We start from the raw sequence: 23,268 nt of genomic DNA, 5'->3' as shown, positions 1-23,268 counted from the left end.
ATGCACATACAGGCACATTATTGCTTATGAAGAAATCAACCATTAAAATAAGTCAATAGCTTACAAGTAAATTACATTTTCCCTACAACCAACTTCTCTTACACAGATGGTAGCTTTAATAACCTGTGTACATAATTATGATTAAATCATCCTCACATGCAAATGAGTGGTGGTAAAGAATGTAGTGTGAGGTCATGAATATTCACAAGTCATCCTTCTGTTCCCACTAATGACAGAGCAGGAGCTTTTGCGTTCATCCAACTGGCTGCCTGTCAGACTTTGCTGATGCCTTTCCATTATATTTCCTGTGAACAATGGTCTTAGTGGTGTTAATGCATACACTGCGTGTCACTGCAGTCACACTGTGGGAATGTAACTTCCTTTTGAAGACAAATGGAAGTGCTCATAAAAGGTTAGATTTCGGTTTTGGCACTGATCGATCGCCTCATTCACTGACTGCACCCATGCTTTGCTTTCTAGACACTGGTACACAGTATATGAAATTATAATTATAGTTGAGTATTCATTGTAAAACACAATTACTATTTTCTTAGTTGAAGTATGCCTCCTTGAATTCATAAATGTATGTCTTCTCTGTGATTTTCAACCAAGGTTGTGTTTTTTTTTTTTTGCTTTCATTTTTATTTTCAAAGTTTCACAAATGTGTAGACTACAAGCCAATATGTACAGAAGCTCTTGTGGTGACTCACTACTTTTTCATGTAAACTGTCATATGATTTTATGCCCAGATCCCTTTGTTTAATACACTATTTTTCCCTCCTCCCGACTATTGTTTCCATTACTGTGACCTGATCAGATTTGGAAAGAAAAAAGAGGACAAGAAGGAAGCCAAGGCAGCTTTGCACCGTCAGAAGTCAGACACTCTGACTGACCTGGAATTTGAGAGGATGAAAGACGAGCGTGAGAGGTGGGGAATAAGTTATTTTTCCCATTGTTGTTTTCTCCGGAATGGAAAAAAAAAAAAGGCCTCTGCCATAAACACTGTAATTAGCCTTTGCTAATCTTTTTTTTCTTTCTTTCTTTCTTTCTGTTCCTTTTTACATTGATTTTTGTTTCCTCACTGCTCCATGCTTCTCAAAGCTGAGCCCTGGACCAATAGAGCAGTTATGTGTAGTTTCATTAGAAATGTCCTAATTTTCACACAGTCTTCTGGCCCATAATCACAGTCTTTCCAAACATCCTAAAGTAAAACGTGGACAGTTGTTGGTGCAGTCATTTTTCTTTTCTTTATACTCTGCTGTTTCCAATGTTTCAAATGTTTTAACTAAAGCTGTTCTTTCCATCTGTCAGAATTGAGGCCGGACATCCAGATCTGCATGAGCACCACTCCAAAGACCAACAAGTTGCAGGTGGTGGAGCCATATATGAAAATGTTGAGGATGATGACACAGATCCCAATTATGCCCGAATACAATCCTTTAAGGACCGAAATATGGTTTCACCAGCACAGCCACAGCTTCAATCCTCTCCACATAATACAGTTCAGCATAGCTATGTCAGGACCCCTTCTCCCCAAGGCCCATCAACCTTTTCTGGGCAAGCCAATCGTAGTTGTGACCCAGGAGCCATACCTGAAGACCCGTTTGATAGGCTTTATGCAAAGGTCAACAAACCAAAGGCAGCTGGGACTACCACAGCTCCTGTGTGTGCAACTTTCAATGACAGGTAAGGACTCAAATCACTGTCTGTGCTGCAAACTGTAAAAATTCAAAGGGGAACTAAACCCTTTTTTAAATAAAAAAAAAAAAAATGGTTTTATTTTTTTTTTACAAGAATACTTTGTAGGTGCCACCACTAATCAAAACATGGTATTCTGGTTAATATTGCATTTGTGGAATAAGAATTAAATAGAATAATTAGTCAATCTCAGGGGGCTGCCGTTTTGGGTGATATTACCCTCTGCTGGCAACATAAATCCCTGTGTATGCTGCGGGTTGCTGGCCTGATAGTTTGAACATGAAATTGATCAAATGTTGTTCAAATATATTTTTCATTTTATTTATTTCTTTTTTTATTTTGGGGGGAACCTACGCTCATTTTTCACAGAAACCGCTTATTGGTGGTATTTTGCCACTTATTCACGCGGTCAATTATTTGCTGATTTTCGCTAGTCATGATCGTTCTGTAAAGATGCGTATTTCAAATGTATTGTATACTGTTGAAAAGCCATTTCTTCCCCTCTTTTAAATGATGCCCTATTTGTAAATAACATGCACTTACTGCCAATGCAAAACATCTAATTGTCCTGCTATTGACTGCTGTTTGGCATCCAGATTGCATAGTTCAAGACTTATCCGAAACAAGGATTTAAATAAGACCATTGATAATTTTGCAATGCAATCTTTTAACAAATGGTCTTCGGCACATTTGGAAGAACTGTGCACAGCCAGAACACCTTCTAATGCTGATCACCTGACTGCTGTTGGTGTTGAGTTGAGCACTGTTACAGGCCACTCCATTCTTTGTGCGCCCTTATTCTGGCGGGAGTATCAGATGAACACCGCTCTGTGGGGGCGAGCATTGTCATCTTGAAGGATGGAGTTTGGTCCCTGACTGAGGAGATATAGGATTGCCACTGGTTGTACAATCTCATCTCAATAGCTTTCTCTCTCTGTGCATTGAAATTGCTTTCAATGATGACAAGCCTCGTTTTTCAAGTCATGGAAATCTTCATCCCACACCAGCACACTCCATTCAGGCTCCTGCTTTTTCAGCACCTGAGGGGTACTGGAACCTCAAAATTAGACCCGGTAGCAACAGCAGAATATGCTTATACAGTGGATAAAAAAAAAAAAAAGTCTCCACACCCCTTTTCAAATGGGTTTTTATGATGTAGAAAAATGAGACCAAAATAAATAATTTATAACTTCTTTCCACCAACCTGTACAACACAGTTGGAAAAAAAAGAGATATTTTTGAGAGAGGAAGTAAAATAAACAACTGAAATAATGAGGTTGCACAAGTGTGCACAACCTCTTATAGCTGGGATGTTGCTGTGTTCAGAAATAACAAGAGACCGATCTGATCGGTATCGGCCGATAATTAGCATTTTATGCTGATCGGTTTTCATGTTGTAATCCGCCGATCCGATCAATGACGTCATCAATCGGCTGCGCAAAATACATTTACTCCGAGTCTTCGTCGTGTATGAATCCAAAAGCTAGTTTATTTTTAGCCTTGTCACGTTTCTTGTGGCGCAGTACTGTAACTATCTGACAGCCTGTAAAGTTTTTTAAAAACGCGTCGTCGGTGTGGGACTATTTTGCAGTGTCTCAGAAAAACAACACGTAAGTTATTTGCAGTCTGTGCACAACTGAAGTACGTCGTGGGGAACGTCCTCAAAATGCTTCAACACAACAAATTTGATCGGGCACCTGAAGAATGTACACAAAGAGGAGCGTGCAGCGTTCAAGCAACGCAGTGTGGGGTCGGGGGGGAAGCCAAACGGACACAAACTCTGGACAACACCCATCCATATAGCCGGGACAGTGAAAAGGTTAGCGTAAGCATGTCATTAACAGTATTTCTTAAAGTGATTTTATTACAGTAAGTTAGCACACATTTTTTCTTTCATGTTGTAATGTTGATTTGACCTAAATTTATGTCACCGGCCAATCCTTGAATGCCCCCTAGAGGTCATTGATGTTTTAACTTTTGTCCAAAATTCTAGAGAATAATTTTGAAGATACACTACTCAGTATACAGTACACAAGTATATACCATAAATGAACAAGTCATGTAAATAGACACATTGCTCCATCTTGTGATCGGTTATCGTTTTATAAAAATTGCTGATTGGTGATCGGCCCCAAAAATCCTGATAGTGTAAAGCCTAGAAATGACCAGTACATTTTAAACTCATATATGAATCAGTACACACCTGCCAACATTTAAAATGCCTCTCATTACCACAAACCAAGTTTGGTTGCTCTAGTAGGCTTTCCCTGACATTTACTAATATTGACTGCTATTTGGAATTGTTTATAATTCTCTCCACCTTGTCTAAGGCCCCATTTCTAGCTGAAGAAAAATACCCCCAAAAGGTATGGTGTTCTTTTGGTGACGAACAGTGTTTTATATGCGCCAAACAACAACAAAATACATGTGAGAAAATGAGCCATAATTTAAAAGTGAGATAAATAGCTTTTCAAGACTATACAATATATTTGAAATAAGGATTTAATTGATAATTTCCCACTTAGGAACTTTATACTGTATACAGGCATCTGGTTCTGTGTATTGTCCAAGTTGTTAATTTCTTCTGTCCCAAAATCCATTTTCCACAACAACTGTGCTTTTCAAGGGCAATTATTTCAAACAAACTGCATTAATATGGCGCATTGTTTACTCCCAACTACTCCAAAATGTATTATTGCAAAGGGCACATAGTTTAATGCAGTCTCATTTGGTAAACCTATTAAATGCAGAATTACAAATATACAAAAATAATTGTACTTGATTTGAGACTCCAGGGGGGCAAGAGGGAAGCAAGAAGGGGGCTAGAATGTGAAAGATAATTCAACACAAGCCATGTATGTTGCTCTTGAGAGGATTTGATTTGGAGTGTGCAATCCCCCCCCCCCCCCACACACACACATACACACAGTTTCTTTCGTGTGCACATACACAGTCAGGTGGAACTATGTCAAACACTGTCAATTTTCTGAAGTGACTGAGAAAGGCTTGGTTTAGTGCTCCCTACAGTCTTGTGGGTGCCCTCCGCCCCTCCAATCTCCACCCAACCACTACCATCACCACCACCTAACCACCCCAAGTGCTCTCAGGTTACCATAACAACAACAACAACCTCTGGCCCTTGACCAATTAGAATGCCATCACTTTGGAGAGAGAGGATTATTATTGCACATGAGCAAGACAGATCACATGAGCAAGACAGATCAATAGCAAATTATTGTCAAGGATCAGAAGGCACTATAAAAAGTATCCGTAGCACCAGCAATGTGTCGTTTTGGCCCCTCACCAATTGAAGTGACACTGCCAACTTCTGCCATAGTTTGACCTCCATTAACATAAACATTAAATGCCAGCCCTCATTTCATGACTGACTTTTTGACTGAAGATAACGGGGATAAAATTGTCCAGGAATAGAAAATGTTTGATCTTAGATGACTTTAGTCTTACCATTTCCGCAGTTTCCATCCATCCACTTCCCTCTCCCCAGCCACTTCATCCAGCTCTTCCGGGGGGATCCCGAGGCGTTCCCAGGCCAGCCGAAAGACGTAGTCTCTCCAGCGTGTCCTGGCTCGTCCCCGGGGTCTCCTCCCGGTGGGACGTGCCCGGAACACCTCACCAGGGAGGCGTCCAGGAGGCATCCTAAACAGATGCCCGAGCCACCTCATCTGGCTCCTCTCAATGCGGAGGAGCAGCGGCTCTACTCTGAACCCCTCCCGGATGACCGAGCTTCTCACCTTATCTCTAAGGGAGAGCCCGGACACCATGCAGAGGAAACTCATTTCGGCCGCTTGTATCCGGGATCTTGTTCTTTTCGGTCACGACCCACATCTCGTGACCATAGGTGAGGGTAGGAACGTAGATCGACCAGTAAATTGAGAGCTTCGCTTTTCGGCTTAGCTCCTTCTTCACCACAACAAACCGATATAAAGTCTGCATCACTGCAGACGCTGCACCGATCCGCCTGTCGATCTCCCGTTCCATTCTTCCCTCACTCGTGAACAAGACCCCAAGATATTTGAACTCCTCCACTTGGGGAAGGATCTAATCCCCGAGCTGGAGAGGGCACTCCACCCTTTTCCGACTAAGGAGCATGGTCTTAGATTTAGAGGTGCCGATTCTCATCCCAGCCGCTTCACAAACCGCTCCAGTGAGAGTTGGAGATAACGGCCTAATGAAGCCAACAGAACCACATCATCTGCAAAAAGCAGAGATGCAATACTGAGGCCACCAAACCGGACCAGCTCTACACCTCGGCTGCGCCTTGAAATTGTGTCCATAAAAGTTATGAACAAGATCGGTGACAAAGGGCAGCCTTGGTGGAGTCCAAGCCTCACCGGAAACGAGTCCGACTTACTGCCGGATATGCGGACCAAACTCTGACCCCGGTCGTACAGGGACCGAACATCCCAAATCAGGGGGTTCCGTACCCCATACTCCCGAAGCACCCCCCACAGGATCCCCCGAGGGACACGGTCGAAAACCTTCACCAAGTCCACAAAACAGATGTAGACTGGTTGGGTGAACTCCCATGCACCCTGCCGAGAGTGTAGAGCTGGTCCACTGTTCCACGGCCAGGACGAAAACCACACTGCTCCTCCTGAATCTGAGATTTGACTTCCCGATGAACCCTCCTCTCCAGCACCCCTGAATAGACCTTGCCTGGAAGGCTGAGGAGTGTGAGCCACCTGTAGTTGGAACACACCCTGCGGTCCCGCTTCTTAAAAAGGGGAGCCACCACCCCAGTCTGCCAATCCAGAGGCACTGTCCCCGATGTCCATGCGATGTTGCAGAGGCGTGCCAACCAGGACAGCCCCACAACATCCAGAGCCTTTAGGAACTCTGGGCGAATCTCATCCACCCCTGGGGCCACCTCCGTAACTTCAACCCCAGAGATAGGAGAGCCCGCCTCAGAGACTCCAGACTCTGCTTCCTCATGGGAAGGCGTGTCGGTGGCGTGTCTTCGAAGTATTCTCCCCACCGACACGTCCCAAGTCGAGGTCAGCAGCGCCCCATCCCCACTATACACCGTGTTGATGGCGCACTTCTCCCCCCTCCTGAGATGCCGGCTGGTGGACCAGAATTTCCTCGAAGCCGTCCGGAAGCCGTTCTCCATGGCCTCACCGAACTCCTCCCATACCAGAGTTTTTGCTTCAGCGACCACCAAAGCTGCATTCCGCTTGGCCAGCCGGTACCCATCAGCTGCCTCCATCAACGGGTGCGGGGATTGCCGCCACGACAGGCACCGACCGCCTCAGCAATGGAGGCACGGAACATGGTCCACTCGGACTCGATGTCCCCTGCCTCTCCTGGAACATGAGCAAAGTTCTGTCGGAGGTGGGAATTGAAACTCCTTCTGACAGGGGATTCTGCCAGACGTTCCCAGCAGACCCTCACAATACGTTTGGGCCTGCCATGTCAGACCGACATCTTCCCCCACCATCGGAGCCAACTCACCACCAGGTGGTGATCAGTTGACAGCTCCGCCCCTCTCTTCACCCGAGTGTCCAAGACATGCGGGGCCGCAAGTCCGATGACACGACCACAAAGTCGATCATCGAACTGCGACCTAGGGTGTCCTTGTGCCAACTGCACGTATGGACACCCTTATGCTTGAACATGATGTTCGTTATGGACAATCCATGATGAGCACAGAAGTCCAATAACAGAACACCGCTCGCGTTCTGATTGGTCCCTGACTGAGGAGATATAGGATTGCCACTGGTTGTACAATCCCAATCACGCCCTTCCAGGTCTCACTGTCATTGCACACGTGAGCATTGAAGTCCCTCAGCAGAACGATGGAGTCCCCAGCGGGAGAGCTCTCCAGCACCCGCTCCAAGGACTCCAAGAAGGGTGGGTACTCTGAACTTCTGTTTGGTGCATAGGTACAAGCAAAACAGTCAGGACCCGTCCCCCCACCCGAAGGCGGAGGGAGGCTACCCTCTCGTACACTGGGGTGAACCCCAACGTACAGGTGCCGAGCCGGGGGACAATAAGTATACCCACACCTGCTCGGCGCCTGTCACCGTGGGCAACTCCAGAGTGAAAGAGAGTCCAACATCTCTCGAGATTAGCAGTATAAAAATGGATGGATCGAGGATTACTTGTAATTTAGTTTAAAAGAAGGCGTGAAATGTCAACCAAATGTTGGTACAAATTGTGTTAGATAATGCGATTTGTCTTAAATTGTAAAAAAAAAAAAAAGTAAGAAATTAGAAACTCTTGATAGTCATAACCCACTGCGACACATTGTTTTTATTGCATATTGGAATCCAGTAGAAAATTTAGATGCATTTTTAGTTGAAAAATGTAACCCCTAAGGAGGTTCAAGGACCATCATGAGTATGTGCAAGAAGAGGGATTTGAAGTGTCTTGAAAGTAAAGGGAGGCCAAATGGAAGGTCAAGTAGGATTAGGAATAAAGAGAAGGGAAGTAAAAGAAAAGAAAACAGGGAAAGGAGGAAGCAGAAAATAGCTATGTAGAAGAAAGAGCTAGAATGAGTGTTCCAAGCTAAAAGAACAAAGTATTAAAAGGAAGTGGTTGAGAAAAGGGGGGATTTAGTTCTAAAAGCATGAAAAAGCCACAGAATATAGAGATTGGATAAGGGTTAGAGAAAAAGACAGAAAAGATTTTGAGGAAATGGAAGAGACAATGTGCGTTTAGAGCATCGGAATGACTGTAAGGGGGATTCTTGGGGCAACATTTGGGGGTTTAAATGAGACCGGAATGGGCCCACATAAATAAACGGTAGCGACTAGCGAGGGACACTTTAGGGAAGAAAAATTACGTGAATGTGTTGGGATTATTAAGCAGATGCTGATATTGGGGTCATTGAGTGTTGAGAGCTAAAAGGGCAAAGTAGACTGGGAAGAGAGATGTGAAAGTGGAGAAAAATAGGGGATCAACAAAATTGAGATGCCGGGTGCAGAGAATGTACAGAGGAATAAAAGAGAGGAATGAGAAGAGGTGGGGTGGGGGGGGGGGGCAAGCGATGGGGAGTCGTTGTGAAAAGGGCCTGCATGTGTGTTTTCCTGGACTCAAAGTGAATGATTCAGCCTGGCTAATAAGGAAAGCTCTCAAGAGGCACTCATCTGCCTTCCTTTCCACCCCCTTGCTCTCCTTCCTTCAATGAAGCCTTTCTAGGCCGCTCTTCACCCTGTTGCACTTTCTTCCTCCCATTTATGATTTCCCCTTCTATTTGCACAAGTAGTCCGCAATGAAAAATACATTTCATGTAAAGCACATCCGCCTACAATTTTACATTATAAAAGCACACACAGGCAGGGACTTTATTCTTGGGTTGATAGAAGGACACGCCGTTCATTTCAAAGGGCTATAGAGGCACTCGTGGACAGACAAATGAGTAGTCTTGTGTTTTTTTGCACCAAGACATTTTTGACAATGATTTAATCAATAAAAATGCTATGTTTCACTTTTGATGACAGTGTTGAGGGTAAGTTTACCATGCAACGTCCATGGTCAAATACAGTCTGTTCCAGATCAACCTGATTTATTTGAATTTGATACCATTATTCCCCATCAGAAAAAAATGTAGATTGAACCAAGACAGGATTGTTTCAATCTGTTGCCATCATTAAACCTGTAGCACCTTTACAGGCATTTTTAAAATTGATATTCAACTTAAGTGTATGATAATTGTTACGCAAGTCCACAAGAAGTTAACCACTGTGGATAGGAAAGCATTCTATGTATGGTTCATAATCTTCTTCAAGGTTTAGTCCCCTTCACACAACTTGACAACAAAGTGTGGAATGATCCCAAGCTTTGGACATTCTGTCCTTTATGCACTCTTTCCTCCTGGTTTGCCACCATCACGCATACTGTATATTATACATATTTGTACGTGAATCTACAGTAACATTAATCCATGTGGAAAACTTATTCCCGCGAAGCTTTGAAGCAGAGATTTTGCTTCGACTTTGTTTGTAATTGAGTTATTCAAGTTATTAGTATAATTGTTGCAGCCCCATTGTTGATGCAGACAGTTTGTTTTTTTGTAACCTTTGTATCATCCCTTTAAAAACATTGGACACATAAGGGGCAATAGGCTATTATATATAAACTGCGTTTTCTGTATTTTACCTCAGTAGGTTCAGGGTCACAGGTGACCCGAAGGCAGCCGACTTTAGCAAAAGAAGCGAGTCAACCCGAACCCTCACCCTACACTCTTGACCTGTTGCCAGTCAATCACAAGGCACATATAGACAATCACTCTCAGATGAATGAGGACAAGTGATATACAAAATGGAAGGATGTTTGGACAGTCTGCGATTGACTGGTGACCAGTTCAGGGTGCGCCCCGCCTCTCGCCCAGAATCAGCTGGGATAGGCTCCAGCTCGCGCGCGACCCTAGTGAGTTTAAGCGGTATGAAAAATGGATAACGGATGGATGGATATTTGGACAGTGGACACGCTTAATTGTTCACCCACAAACATACCTGTTGGTAGATTTATTGGACTAAGAAACCTCCTGCCAAGTCAAAGGGTAAAGTAGACAGAAAGCATGCCTAAGAGACTTTTATGCCAGCCACTCTACCACCTGCAGCAGCTCATGAACATGCAGAAGACCTGTCTACATAATTTTATGGCGTATTGTTTTCATTGTTGAATAAAACACTCAGACCGCCGTGAAGACATGATGCCAGCCTTTTCTACCACTGAGTGTAGCACATGCAGACATTAAGACAGCCACTCCGATTGATGTCATGGCAGTCGACAGAAGCGTAATTACTCTCCGTGCTTATATGGGGCTGCAAAAGGAGCGGTGTCATATCCTGTCAGCTGCATTTTAAAAACATGTCGCTTCCTGTTAGCCTGAAGAGCAAAGTGAGCCTTGGCACAACCTGCGAGAGTACAAGTACAAATCTCATAACACAATCACACTGTACGAGTGTCTCTTTCTCTTTTACACACATTTCCTTTTTCCAGTGCCGTTCCTTTCTGACCCACCTGCCATCTTTGGTCATCTTTTGTTGTCGAACTTCATTAGTGAAGATGTCAGCTAATTAGTGCAAAACACAAGCTCGGGAGATTATGGAGACAAATGATGAAGGCCGAGATGAGGGAGGGAAGTGAGGAGGAGCCAGGGCAGAGGAGATGGAAATAAACATGATGAAGAGATGGAGAACGGTGGGAGGGTTGGAGAGATGGATTGTCTAAAAACAATGGATAACACATAATTCACTTATTTACTTGTGGTTAACTTACCATATGGTTTAGTGCACACGTATGTTGCGTGTGTTCCATATCCACTAGAAATCAGTATGAGAGAACAGCTGAGTGACAGTGATGCAAGATACAGGAAGAGACAGATAACATTGATCGGTCTTCATTGTTCTCGTCTGGTTCCTCCTTTTACGACACAGAGCTTAATGATCTTCTACTACTGGACATCAGGGACAACACACAGACTACAACTCTCTCTTCTAAAAGCACTGTTCTCTCAGAAATTGACTTGTGTGCCAAAAAAGATGGTCCAATACTCTGTATACAGTATATACTGTATATAGTAGGACCAGGAATTTCATGCTTTCATTTCAATGAATTAACGCCTCAATGGAAGGGTGCACCATAAAGTATTTGAACTGAAATGCCTCTTATTGGTGATTTATTTATTTGTTTTTTAATTGAATCCCACCACTAAAACTTTATGGATCATAATATACACAAGAATCCTAAACTCGCACAGCATCTGATATCTTTCATATTAAACATGAAGCTCAATAAGGGGTAATTATATTGTTTCTAGTATTTTCTTTTTCTTACTATTTATGTTTATTATTTGGTCCACCAGACATTAAATTTTAAATAAATAATGATGATCTATAAATGATTTGGGATTTGGCAGATCTCTTGGCTGAATATTTTTCAGTGTATTCAATATTTATGATTTACAATTGATCTAAACTATTGCTAGCCTCACCACATCCATACTTATTTCATCTTAAACAGATTTTGAATATGTATCACTAAAGCAAGCTTTCTTACTCATCATCAACCCTGTAAATATTCATCGGTCTTAATGACATTTCTTATTTAAGATTATACTGTAGATCTATAATTCTCATGTCATTACTAATGGAAGAGATTATTTTAATATTCATATCAGCGTTATTAACACCAAGCCAAATTTTTGCGACTCATTTTATACATTTATAAAATTATTATTGGTGTAACCTTGCAAGAGTAAATAATTGATCTCTCTTTTCTTTATCAGAAAGAAAAATGTCACTGGGCTACAGACCTAGTTGAGTTAGTGGCATTGAGAATGCTCAGCCAACATTAAAACACACAGAATAGAATAGTTTACAAGATGTTTAAATATACATTTATTTTTATGTGTCAGGTAAAAGTGAAAGCCATGCGGTCACATTGGCCAATGATGTTGCTTGTTATTTACCACAACGTTGTCATTAGTTGTTTGTCCTTTCTTCAGTCTCTCTTCGTCAGTAGCTATGAAATCATTTCCATGTTTGTTGCAGTTATTCATGTCAATTATGTGATTGTAGCGTGTATCTGTGGGACCATGTGGAGCTTTTTCAACCTGGTCAACCATGCATAAGTATTTCTCATAGCATCTTATTGACAGATGTGCGTTCATAAGCTTCATAACGCATTATTGTACTGCTTTAAAATCATATCTCCCTGGCCACTCTGTTCATTCGACTTGGATCTGTCATATCCCACTAACTTTCTGTCACTGCTGGTGTTCACCAAGGTTCCGTTCTAGGGCCGCTGCTGCTTTCTTCTCCTTACTTCAGTATGGCACAATCTCTCCATAAACTTGTCTAGAATTCTGCAACTAGAACCCCAATGGTGAATCAAGTCACTCCTGATCTTTAGCATCTTAATTGACTCCTGTTCATCGACCGTATCCTTAAAAGATTTTGCTCTTTCAACGCCATTCACAATCTTCCTATTACAATCACAGATGTTTCTTTTCCATCCACCTCACTGTTCCTTTCGTCTGTCCATACTGTATATTTGTTCACTGGCATTGTGTTTTGTAAACATTTTCATAGTTTGAACGATGACCTTGAGCAATTAGAAAGACACCTATAAATAACATGTATTGTTATTATTATTGTTTCAAGAGTTTCCTGGGTTTCCTGTGTGTTTTCAGCAATATGGACCGAATCCAACAGCTAAGAAAAGAATACCAGCAGGCAAAGAGAGAGGGAATGGTACCCCCATATGAAGAGGTGGATCCTCGACGTCTAGGGAATGAAAAGGAAAGGGTAAGGATCTAAATGTTTAAACAAGTCTTCCTTCCATTTGATTAGCTTTTCAATATTCTCTCTCACTCGCTCTATGAGATGAGATGTCATCGTGCGGGAGTCTGCAAATGCCAGACCTCAAGGGTTAAATATAATGTTGTTGTTGTTTTTGTTTTTTTTACTCCCAACCCCCTGGGTACCAAAATGAAACCTGTATAGCATTTTATCCTCTATTAGAGCGCTCCTGCTCCATGGATGTCAGTTGAAAGGGGCATTAGGACTGTAGAACTGATACTTTATAATACAGTGGAATGTTCTGTCACAGTAGGCAGTGTGAGTTGGAGTGCATTTTTTTTTTTTTTTACAGCTTTTCCATTGATCTCAAGTATGTGTGTTAATGTATAATTACACACTGAATACAATGTACAGTATAGCACAATAGAATAACCACAGATAAGTTTTTTTTGCTTGTCATCCACCTGCTCCCTCTCCCCAGCCGCTCAAATCACAAGATCTTTGTTGCATCCTCACAGCTCCACATCTGTGGTTGACTCAAACGTATCTCTTGAATAACAGTACATTATCAATGTGCTAATAAGAAATCACCCCCCACACTTAATTTGCATTACCTTGCATTTCAAACAATATAGTTTTACTATAGACGGACAAACCACTATGATGTTGTATGTGTGTGTTATTTAAAAAATGTGCTGTAAAACTGTAGGTTATTGAGATAACTTGAACTTCTAAGAATTCTTGGAAACTTATTCTGTGCTGTACAATACTGTCAGTAGCTGGTAAGGTTAACTAAGAATGGCAATCTATTCTTGGATATAATTCAAATCAGTCTTGGTAACTACAGTATATTTCTTGTTGCAAGAACTCATATTTTCCTGTTATCAAAGAAAGCATGCCTCCTTTTTGAGACTAAAATGATTAAAAACATTTCCCCTTCCACCATGTTAATAATCCATTCTTCAGTTGGAGGCCATGGCTATAACCAGAACGTCTTGATCGGAAAACATAATATACAAGGTTTCATTTGCCGATATACTTAGATCATTTAAATGTCAATGCATTCACACTGCTATGCCTGCAAAGCAATTTGGTTTGGTTACAGCAAGGGCGACCTCCTTCTTCATGGAATCAATAGCCACACTTGACTCCACATTAGAAACTCTTATTGTTTATAAATCAGGTAGGGAGACCAATTAACATGCCTCAGAGGCTGACATTCATTTTCAGCTTTGAGAGAATACAAAAAGGGGACAAAGCCTACCAGTCGCCCCCATTTATGGCACATCTAATTTGTCACCTATGTTATCTTGTTAGTTGTTTGTTTTGGAAAGGTATTAGAAGAATGATAAAAAATGCAGCACTATGGGGGGCACAAGTCAGTGCAAACTGTAGGCCGGTCCCAAGCCCGGATAAATGCAGAGGGTTGCATCAGGAAGGGCATCCGGCTTAAAACTTTGCCAAACAAATGTGACCGTTCATCCAAAGAATTCCATACCGGATCGGTCCGGTTTAACAACGTCCGCCACCGGCGCTGTCAACCTGCAGGGCGCCGTTGGAAATTCAGCTAATGTGGGTCGAAGTCAAAGAAGAAGAAGAGGTGGAAAGCGGGTTCTTCGGCAGAAAGAGAGGAGGAAAGCACAGAGCCTAGAACTGAATGTGGGGACTTTGAATGTTGGGACTATGACAGGAAAATCTCGGGAGTTGGTTGACATAATGATTAGGAGAAAGGTTGATATATTGTGTGTCCAGGAGACCAGGTGGAAAGGCAGTAAGGCTAGAAGTTTAGGGGCAGGGTTTAAATTATTTTACCATGGTGTAGATGGGAAGAGAAATGGAGTCGGGGTTATTTTAAAAGAAGAGTTGGCTAAGAATGTCTTGGAGGTGAAAAGAGTATCAGATCGAGTGATGAGGCTGAAACTTGAAATTGAGGGTGTTATGTGTAATGTGATTAGTGGCTATGCCCCACAGGTAGGATGTGACCTAGAGGTGAAAGAGAAATTCTGGAAGGAGCTAGACGAAGTAGTTCTGAGCATCCCAGACAGAGAGAGAGTTGTAATTGGTGCAGATTGTAATGGACATGTTGGTGAAGGTAATAGGGGTGATGAAGAAGTGATGGGTAAGTACGGCATCCAGGAAAGGAACTTGGAGGGACAGATGGTGGTAGATTTTGCAACAAGGATGCAAATGGCTGTAGTGAACACTTTTTTCCAGAAGAGGCACGAAGATAGGGTGACCTACAAGAGTGGAGGTAGAAGCACGCAGGTGGATTACATTTTGTCCATACGATGTAATCTGAAGGAGGTTACCAAATGTAAGGTAGTGGTAGGGGAGAGTGTGGCTCGACAGCATAGGTTGGTGGTGTGTAAGATGACTCTGGTGGTGGGAAGGAAGATTAGTAAGACAAAGGCAGAGCAGAGAACCATGTGGTGGAAGCTGAGACGGGACGAGTGTTGTGCAGCTTTTCGGGAAGAGGTGAGAGAGGCTCTCGGTGGACGGGAGGAGCTTCCAGAAGACTGGACCACTGCAGCCAAGGTGATCAGAGAGGCAGGCAGGAGAGTACTTGGTGTATCTTCTGGCAGGAAAGGAGAGAAGGAGACTTGGTGGTGGAACCTCACAGTACAGGAAATCATACAAGGAACAAGGGTAGCTAAGAAGAAGTGGGACACTGAGAGGACCGAGGAGAGGGGAAAGGAATACATTGAGATGCGACACAGGGCAAAAGTAGAGGTGGCAAAGGCCAAACAAGAGGCATATGATGACATGTATGGCAGGTTGGACACTAAAGAAGGAGAAAAGGATCTATACAGACTGGCCAGACAGAGGGATAGCGATGGGAAGGATGTGCAGCAGGTTAGGGTGATTAAGGCTAGAGATGGAAATATGTTGACTGGTGCCAGTAGTGTGCTAGATAGATGGAAAGAATACTTCGAGGAGTTGATGAATGAGGAAATGAGAGACAAGGGAGAGTAGAAGAGGCAAGTGTGGTGGACCAGGAAGTGGCAATGATTAGTAAGGGGGAAGTTAGAAAGGCATTAAAGAGGATGAAAAATGTAAAGGCAGTTGGTCCTGATGACATTCCTGTGGAGGTATGGAAGCATCTAGGAGAGGTGGCTGTGGAGTTTTTGACCAGCTTGTTCAATAGAATTCTAGTGCGTGAGAAGATGCCTGAGGAATGGAGGAAAAGTGTACTGGTGCCCATTTTTAAGAACAAAGGTGATGTGCAGAGCTGTGGGAACTATAGAGGAATAAATTTGATGAGCCACACAATGAAGTTATGGGAAAGAGTTGTGGAGGCTAGACTCAGGACAGAAGTGAGTATTTGCGAGCAACAGTATGGTTTCATGCCTAGAAAGAGTACCACAGATGCATTATTTGCCTTGAGGATGTGGATGGTAAAGTACAGAGAAGGTCAGAAGGAGCTACATTGTGTCTTTGTAGATCTAGAGAAAGCCTATGACAGAGTACCCAGAGAGGAACTGTGGTACTGCATGCGGAAGTCTGGAGTGGCAGAGAAGTATGTTAGAATAATACAGGACATGTACGAGGGCAACAGAACAGCGGTGAGGTGTGACAGAAGAATTTAAGGTGGACGTGGGACTGCATCAGGGATCAGCTCTGAGCCCCTTCCTTTTTGCAGTGGTGATGGATAGGCTGACAGATGAGGTTAGACTGGAATCCCCGTGGACCATGATGTTTGCAGATGACATTGTGATCTTCAGTGAAAGCAGGGAGCAGCTGGAGGAACAGTTAGAAAGATGGAGGCATGCACTGGAAAGAAGAAGAATGAAGATTAGCCGAAGTAAGTAATTTGTAATATTACAAATTGAAAACAATAAAACGTCAAGTCAAGCTTACTTTTAGGGTCTTGTTTTTTTGTAATGATGCATTCATCACCTTTTTCCACTTTGTCTTCAAATGCAAAACAAAAGTTTAGAATACCAAGGGTCCACTGTCCACATATAAAAAATAATTATTCTTTTGTCAGAATAGCCGTAGGGAGCAATCAATTCAGTACAGTATGTGTTCATCATTTGAGAGCTGTCATGATGCAACTAGTTTATCTCAGAAGTGCCAGTTTGAAAGTAATTGGGTATTTCAATCTCAAAAATATTGCTTTAGCTGTGCGTTGTTGACATATTCTTGGATTCGACATGTCTGCATTACACATGTTCTTAGTGATGACAAATAGCTGTTTCATTAATTTACGACTTTTGGGACATGGCACAATGCAAGGCCAACATGTGCCATTGTCAGTCGTGCTATTTTAAGTTAACCTTGTATTATATCCTGTTGATTAAGACATCATTCCCAGTACGAAGTGTAGACTGTTTTGCAAGTTGTGTGTGCTTCCAGATTTGATACAGATTTCCGTTTGGAATGAGTGTGCGCATGCATGCGTATGTGTGCGTGTGTTTGTTTGTTTCTGGGCTTGTTTCTCTTTCAGTTCAAGGTTTCAGTCTTCTGAACGGCGTCCAGCGTTCCTTCTCTGCTCGTCACTATTGTGTGACTCACGAATTGGGAAAATCCCATCCCACAATTCCCATAACATGCTTGTTTGAAAGAATAAAATTCTAATATCCTTATTTCCTCTCTCACTTTAAACAATAGACACTCTAAACTGTGGGCATACAGTTTTTCTTCCTGTGGACAGCGCTGCCAAACTACATCACTTTATGAATTGAACTAAGTTTTAGTTTCTGGCTCTTCAACACCATTCCTCACATTTGTATATGCAGTATGTTTCGGCTCATTATGTGTGCTACAGTATGATTTAGTTTGACCAATAATGATTTGATTATTAACGCTAACCAGATCTACTGATTTGTATGTACATTTCCCTAGCCTAAAGACCTCAATCATTGCCAAGCTTGGTTAGAGGGAATCATTCAATTTGCTAGTTCTGCTTTCAGTCATGTTAGAAAAGCCTACAGTTTTATGGATATGCCACAAACCTCGAATAATACATAATTTATCAGACCTTTTATGGTCATTCTGAGGCAGACAAAACCTCTCTCCCCTTCCTCCCTGCCCTTAGTTCTATACAAGTGCATAAGCACACAACACTTTACTTTGCAACCTCCGATCTGCCCATGTGATCTCAGCCATTATAAAATAAAATAGGTGTCCTATCTTTGGCTTTTGTACATGCATAGGATGAAACCTCTCTATCTTTCATGGGAAGCGACTGCAATAAACCTTGTGCCTGAGTGTAGCTCATAGTTAACGACAGGGTTAAGAGATTTGTTTGTACACTGTTTACCACAGTGGCTCAAACATCAATTGATAAATTGCACATTATAGATTGAAGGGAAAGTGTACTTTGAATAGGATTTTCCAGATTTTTTTTCATGAAGTAGTTGATGGGTTTATCCATTGTTATCTGTCTATGTTTTTAATCACTCACACTGAGGGAAAATAGAGTACAGTAAAATGTCGCACACTAAATTGTGGCACCTTTGAAGTAACAATGTACAATCTTCACTTTTATGTTATTAATGTGTTACTATATTCACTATGGCGGTATATGAAGACTAAAATAGTTTTTCCCCCATTTGCCAGAGGATATTCATCTGCTCGTCTTTGTTTGTTTCAAATGCATTATCTGTGTCGTCATTGAACAAACTGCATGTTGAAGAGTCATTCTATGCCCTCACTGACTGAATAAAGAAAGTAATGAACGCAGTTGACTCTGTTTGCTTTGGAATTTAACCACTGATAGATGGTTCTAATGATTAGTGTGATATACTAACTTAGAGTATCCATCCATTCATTTCTACCGCTTATCCGAGGTCGAGTCGCGGGGGCAGTAGCTTTAGCAGGGATGCCAAGACTTCCCTCTCCCCAGCCACTTCATCCAGCTCTTCCGGGGGGATCCCGAGGCGTTCCCAGGCCAGCCGGAGGACGTAGTCTCTCCGGCGTGTCCAGGGTCGTCCCCAGGGTCTCCTCCCGGTGGGACGATGCCCGGAACACCTCACCAGGGAGGCGTCCGGGAGGCATCCGAATCAGATTCCCCTTGCCACCTCATCTGCCTCCTCTCGATGTGGAGGAGCAGCGGCTCTACTCTGAGATCCTCCCGGATGACCGAGCTTCTCACCCTATCTCTAAGGGAGAGCCCGGACAGCCTGCGGAGGAAACTCATTTCGGCCGCTTGTATCCGGGGTCTTGTTCTTTCGGTCACGACCCACAGCTCGTGACCATAGGTGAGGGTAGGAACGTAGATCGACCGTGAGAGTATCCGTGTCTTAAATCAGACACATGCACAGATTGGGAGCTGGTGAAGGGACCATAAAAGGGGATTGAGTCTTCAGAATAAATGTAGATTACTTGAACACCAGATGAATATAGCAGCACTCTGAATGACCTGCAGTCTGATAGCGGAAGCAGGTAGTCCAGCCAGAAATATAATGCATTCGTCAAGGTGAGAGAGTACAAGAATAATGCACCTGGCATTAGGAAAGGCTCTGCTGTACAGAGAAAAAGGCAGTAGAGAGTTGTCAGGACATCGCTTGCGGTTTTGTGGTTCTCTTGATGAAAGTGGTACTTTGATGTTGTCACAAGAGATTGAGAAGTCTGCTCAAGAAGAAGTCGACTTTTGATCACGTGAGCGGTTTATTTGTTCGCCCTGTTGGTTGTCGAGGTCGAGAGGATGTGCTAGGCTTCAAACAGAAAGACTAGTAAACCAACTCGTTTGTTATTGTCGGTTCGTTTTTCCTGTATAACCCTAATCAGTTAATAGCTGTGTTGTTATACATTTCCAGTCTCCTTAGATGTGCAAAGGTGAGGGCTAAAAAGCTGACAAGAGTATGGAGAAACGTTGGATGCAGTGGCAAAGACATGGTATGATTACAAAGTGGCTGCCATAAACAACTGTAATTCCTACACAATTCAAACATCTCATCACCACTTAACTGCATGTGAAGACGAGCAGAAATAAAATGGAAACCGTTTCACACAATGAGCTGGAATAGTTGACAGCTTTGCTCACTTTAGCTAAAACAGCACTGATTGTCTAACAGTAGCCACAAGGCTGTGAATAGTGGTTAGCATGGTGGGAATCAGCTTTGTGGTCATCAAAGAATACTACATTTTTTGGCGCTTATTTACGTTTGATAGAATACCATGGCATCAATCGACCGATATCCAACATAAGATGTTTTTATAAATCAGTTATTTACGAGAAATTACCAAAACGTAAACATTTAAAAATGGAACTATATACTGTATGTAACGTGTTTTCTAACGTTGCTAAGTATTGTAGCTTACCTTCAACAAAGTGGTCAGAGTTAGATCAGTTTTGCTGATTCATGAAAGCCATAATCTCCATCTTTTCCTCGACAAATGTTCACTGGTAAACGGTAAAATGAGACTTTGTCCCTCCCACCTGTATTGTTGCAGCTAAACACTGCACAGTAATTGACACTTTTTTTTTTTTTTTTTTACTTTTTTACTTTTTTGGCTATCAAATTATCTATTCAAACACTCACTAAGCATTGGAACAAAACAATCCGTTAACCCCAAACATGGCGGCTGCGGGTGTGTCCAGAGGTGCATGACGTCACTGGTTAACTCAATTAGGAAAGATGGAGATGCATGGTTATAGGCGACAGAAACCATTGTTGATGATCACATGAAGCCTGTTGGTGACTGGGATTCACCCACCCCTAAGGGGTACAAATATCCTATTGTCCTGCATATGGAAAATGATTCCCTTAGGGGAAAAAAAAAATAGGTAGGAGTTGTTAGACAAGTTTGATATAAGGAATGTACAGATCCAAGGAATAATTTGGAAGCAAACATTTGACTTCAGGGGCAAATAATAGGGATGCGAGTGTGGCTTATGCTGTTGAAGAAAGATGGGGACAGTTTTTGAAAGAGCAACATGTGATGGAAGACTTTTCATGTTCTGTAGGGTAGTAAAATGATTATGGATTGGTGGCCAGATATAGATATATGTGTAATAGGAAAAACAGGTGAAGCAAGATGTGGTGAGAAACAAGTCATATAGGTGCACTGCCTTGAATTGCGTTGCATAGATAAATACATTACATAAATTCACTAGAACCTTCCGTAAATACAGACTCAACCATCAAGATCTGAAGCTTACTAACATCTGGTGATAGTTTTCTCTTATGATAAAGCTCCTAATTTACCATGTTATCCTGGGGATTAAGACCTAACTCTGTTTTACATCCGTACCATAGAAGGACAAGAAGAGCGCTGAAAGAGTGCAAATAAGCTGAATCTAATGTAAGAGAATGGAATCTGCCTCCTGCTAATGTCCCAGAAGAGCTACAAGAGTTGGAGAGGCAGGGTCAAGAGATCATAAATGCACATTGAGAGAGAAGAAGCAAATGCAAAACGATCGTACCAATATTTACCGAGAATATCTACCTTGTCCCCCTACTTATTACTTAGCATTTTATTGCCCCCTTAATTGTTTTATAGTAAAACTAAAAACTGTGATCCAGAACTCACTGGCTTCCATATAATAGTTTGTGTGTACATGTGTGTCTGTGTGTGTATTTAAGCTTAGCCTCGCTGCAGGTCATGGGGTTATAATCCCCAAGTCAGACAAGATGGGATCACTCCTGACCCAGTGGACCCAGACACATTCACATGTCTGTGGGACTAACATAGATACATACACACCCACGCCCACTATTGAGATATACATCCTCTCCCTGTCCTCGTCAATAATAGAGATATGCTTGTGTCTGGACATTAATTGTTCCTCTGTCTCCCCCTACATTTCTTCATGTTTCCCCATAGACCCATCGCCAAGAAGCCAAACTCTCTTTTACACACACACACACACACACAGACTGCGTCATGACGTAATCTACAGCAAGGTTCCGTAGTTATGACTGAATGAAGCAATTAGTGGATGACTCATTGTTAGAGATTTGGACCCATTAACACTTAAATCATTCACATCAACTGTCTCGTAATACTCGAGTGTTAATGCGTATGTGTGTGCGATTGAAGCTGCAGCAGTGGTTTCCAGAAGGGGATATAAAAATGTTTTAAAAGTCAGTCACAGCCAAATGCGGCCCCTATATAATTTGGCTGGAGAACAGTAAAAGTTGCAAAACTGGCTGTTTGATGGAAATCCCCTTGGAACCACACACATTAACCGAGAGGGAAAAAAATGCAAGAATGACATCAATCTGACTTATTGAAAGTGCACATCTGCCATCTACGCACTCGAGTTGCCAAAAACAGGTGGCTCATTCCATAGGCATCTGCAAAAATAGTTTAACTAAGCTCAAGTTTTGCTTTAATGCGATGCAACATCACCCTTCTCTGTTAATTAAATTGGCTAATGAAAGTTTACATCCCTTTTTAAAATTCAACATTTTTGTAATGTAACAAAATACCCTGTCATCAAAACATGCCAAAACATTTTCCACATCAATGTGAAAAGTAATCATACTTGAAGTTTAAATACTGGTTCCTTCAGTGGTAGGAAAAAAGCAGCAAAAAGTTTTTGTTTCTGCATCCACCTGCATATCCTTCTTTTTATGGCTTTGTTCTCAATAAACCAATCACATTCAAGTACATGTAGTAGTCAGTGCCCACCTGCAAACTTTGAACATGACTTATTCAATTTACAGGGTAATCTAATTTTATTTTCCTGACATTGACTTCGTTAAAGACCCTGTGAAATGAATTCAGAGATTTCTTTCTAAATACATTATACTGTATATCTTTGAAGATAATTGCTCTGAATATATGACGCTTGAAAAGACTGAGAACTATGTAGTACTGAATTGTGGAGATATAGTGTTAAAACAGTTTTTCGTCGTTTCAGTTTTCTGATTTTAGACTTTTCTTTAGCAAAAATGACGCCCAGTGACGCACTTGTGTGTCCGCCATGAGTCGACCCTCTCCGACTATTTACGAACTTGAGTGCCTTCGTTCTGGGAGTTACTTAATTGCTATTACTATACCTGTTTCTCCCACTGCAGCATGTATTTAGCAAGCTATACCTACACCCCAAAAATGCCACAATTTACAGAACAGCTCGGTGTCATAATTTAAAATTTCCAAGTGAGGAGGTGAGGCTGCAGTGAGCCTGTTGCCCATCCGCCGCCCAAGAGGAGCCACGGAAATCTGTTAGCTTGCAAGCTATTTGGTGGCTAGCGCGTCTCGTCCCAGCATGGAGGGATGTGCAGACACAAAAAAAATGCTAGCCAAAGTACAAGCCATCTTTTAGCGGGGTGTGGTTTCACACTTTCAGCATACACATCCACAGTGTTTGAGAGTAGAGGCAATGGCTTGATTTTTTTAATTTATT

General features: G+C 42.2%; 1 protein-coding gene and 1 long non-coding RNA gene across 5 annotated transcripts in view; one reads left to right on the top strand and one right to left on the bottom strand.

Moving 5' to 3' along the window:
- LOC133486328 (uncharacterized) overlaps positions 1–10,790 on the bottom strand; it is a 37,512-nt gene extending 26,722 nt beyond the window's left edge. Inside the window, exon 1 of the long non-coding RNA XR_009790991.1 lies at positions 10,687–10,790. This is a non-coding gene — a long non-coding RNA (uncharacterized LOC133486328). The remainder of the gene's footprint in view (positions 1–10,686) is intronic.
- The window catches only part of pard3bb (par-3 family cell polarity regulator beta b), a 144,568-nt gene that overhangs the window by 81,474 nt on the left and 39,826 nt on the right, over positions 1–23,268 (top strand). For all 4 annotated transcript variants that reach the window (XM_061791267.1, XM_061791266.1, XM_061791268.1 and 1 more), the window contains 3 exons: positions 818–928; positions 1,312–1,686; positions 12,860–12,974. In XM_061791267.1, coding sequence (XP_061647251.1) covers positions 818–928; positions 1,312–1,686; positions 12,860–12,974 — 601 coding nt within the window. The remainder of the gene's footprint in view (positions 1–817; positions 929–1,311; positions 1,687–12,859; positions 12,975–23,268) is intronic.

The sequence above is a fragment of the Phyllopteryx taeniolatus genome, chromosome 12 (assembly GCF_024500385.1).
Source record: "Phyllopteryx taeniolatus isolate TA_2022b chromosome 12, UOR_Ptae_1.2, whole genome shotgun sequence".
In the NCBI taxonomy this organism is placed as follows: Eukaryota; Metazoa; Chordata; class Actinopteri; order Syngnathiformes; family Syngnathidae; genus Phyllopteryx; species Phyllopteryx taeniolatus.
This window is presented reverse-complemented; position numbering and strand designations above follow the sequence as displayed.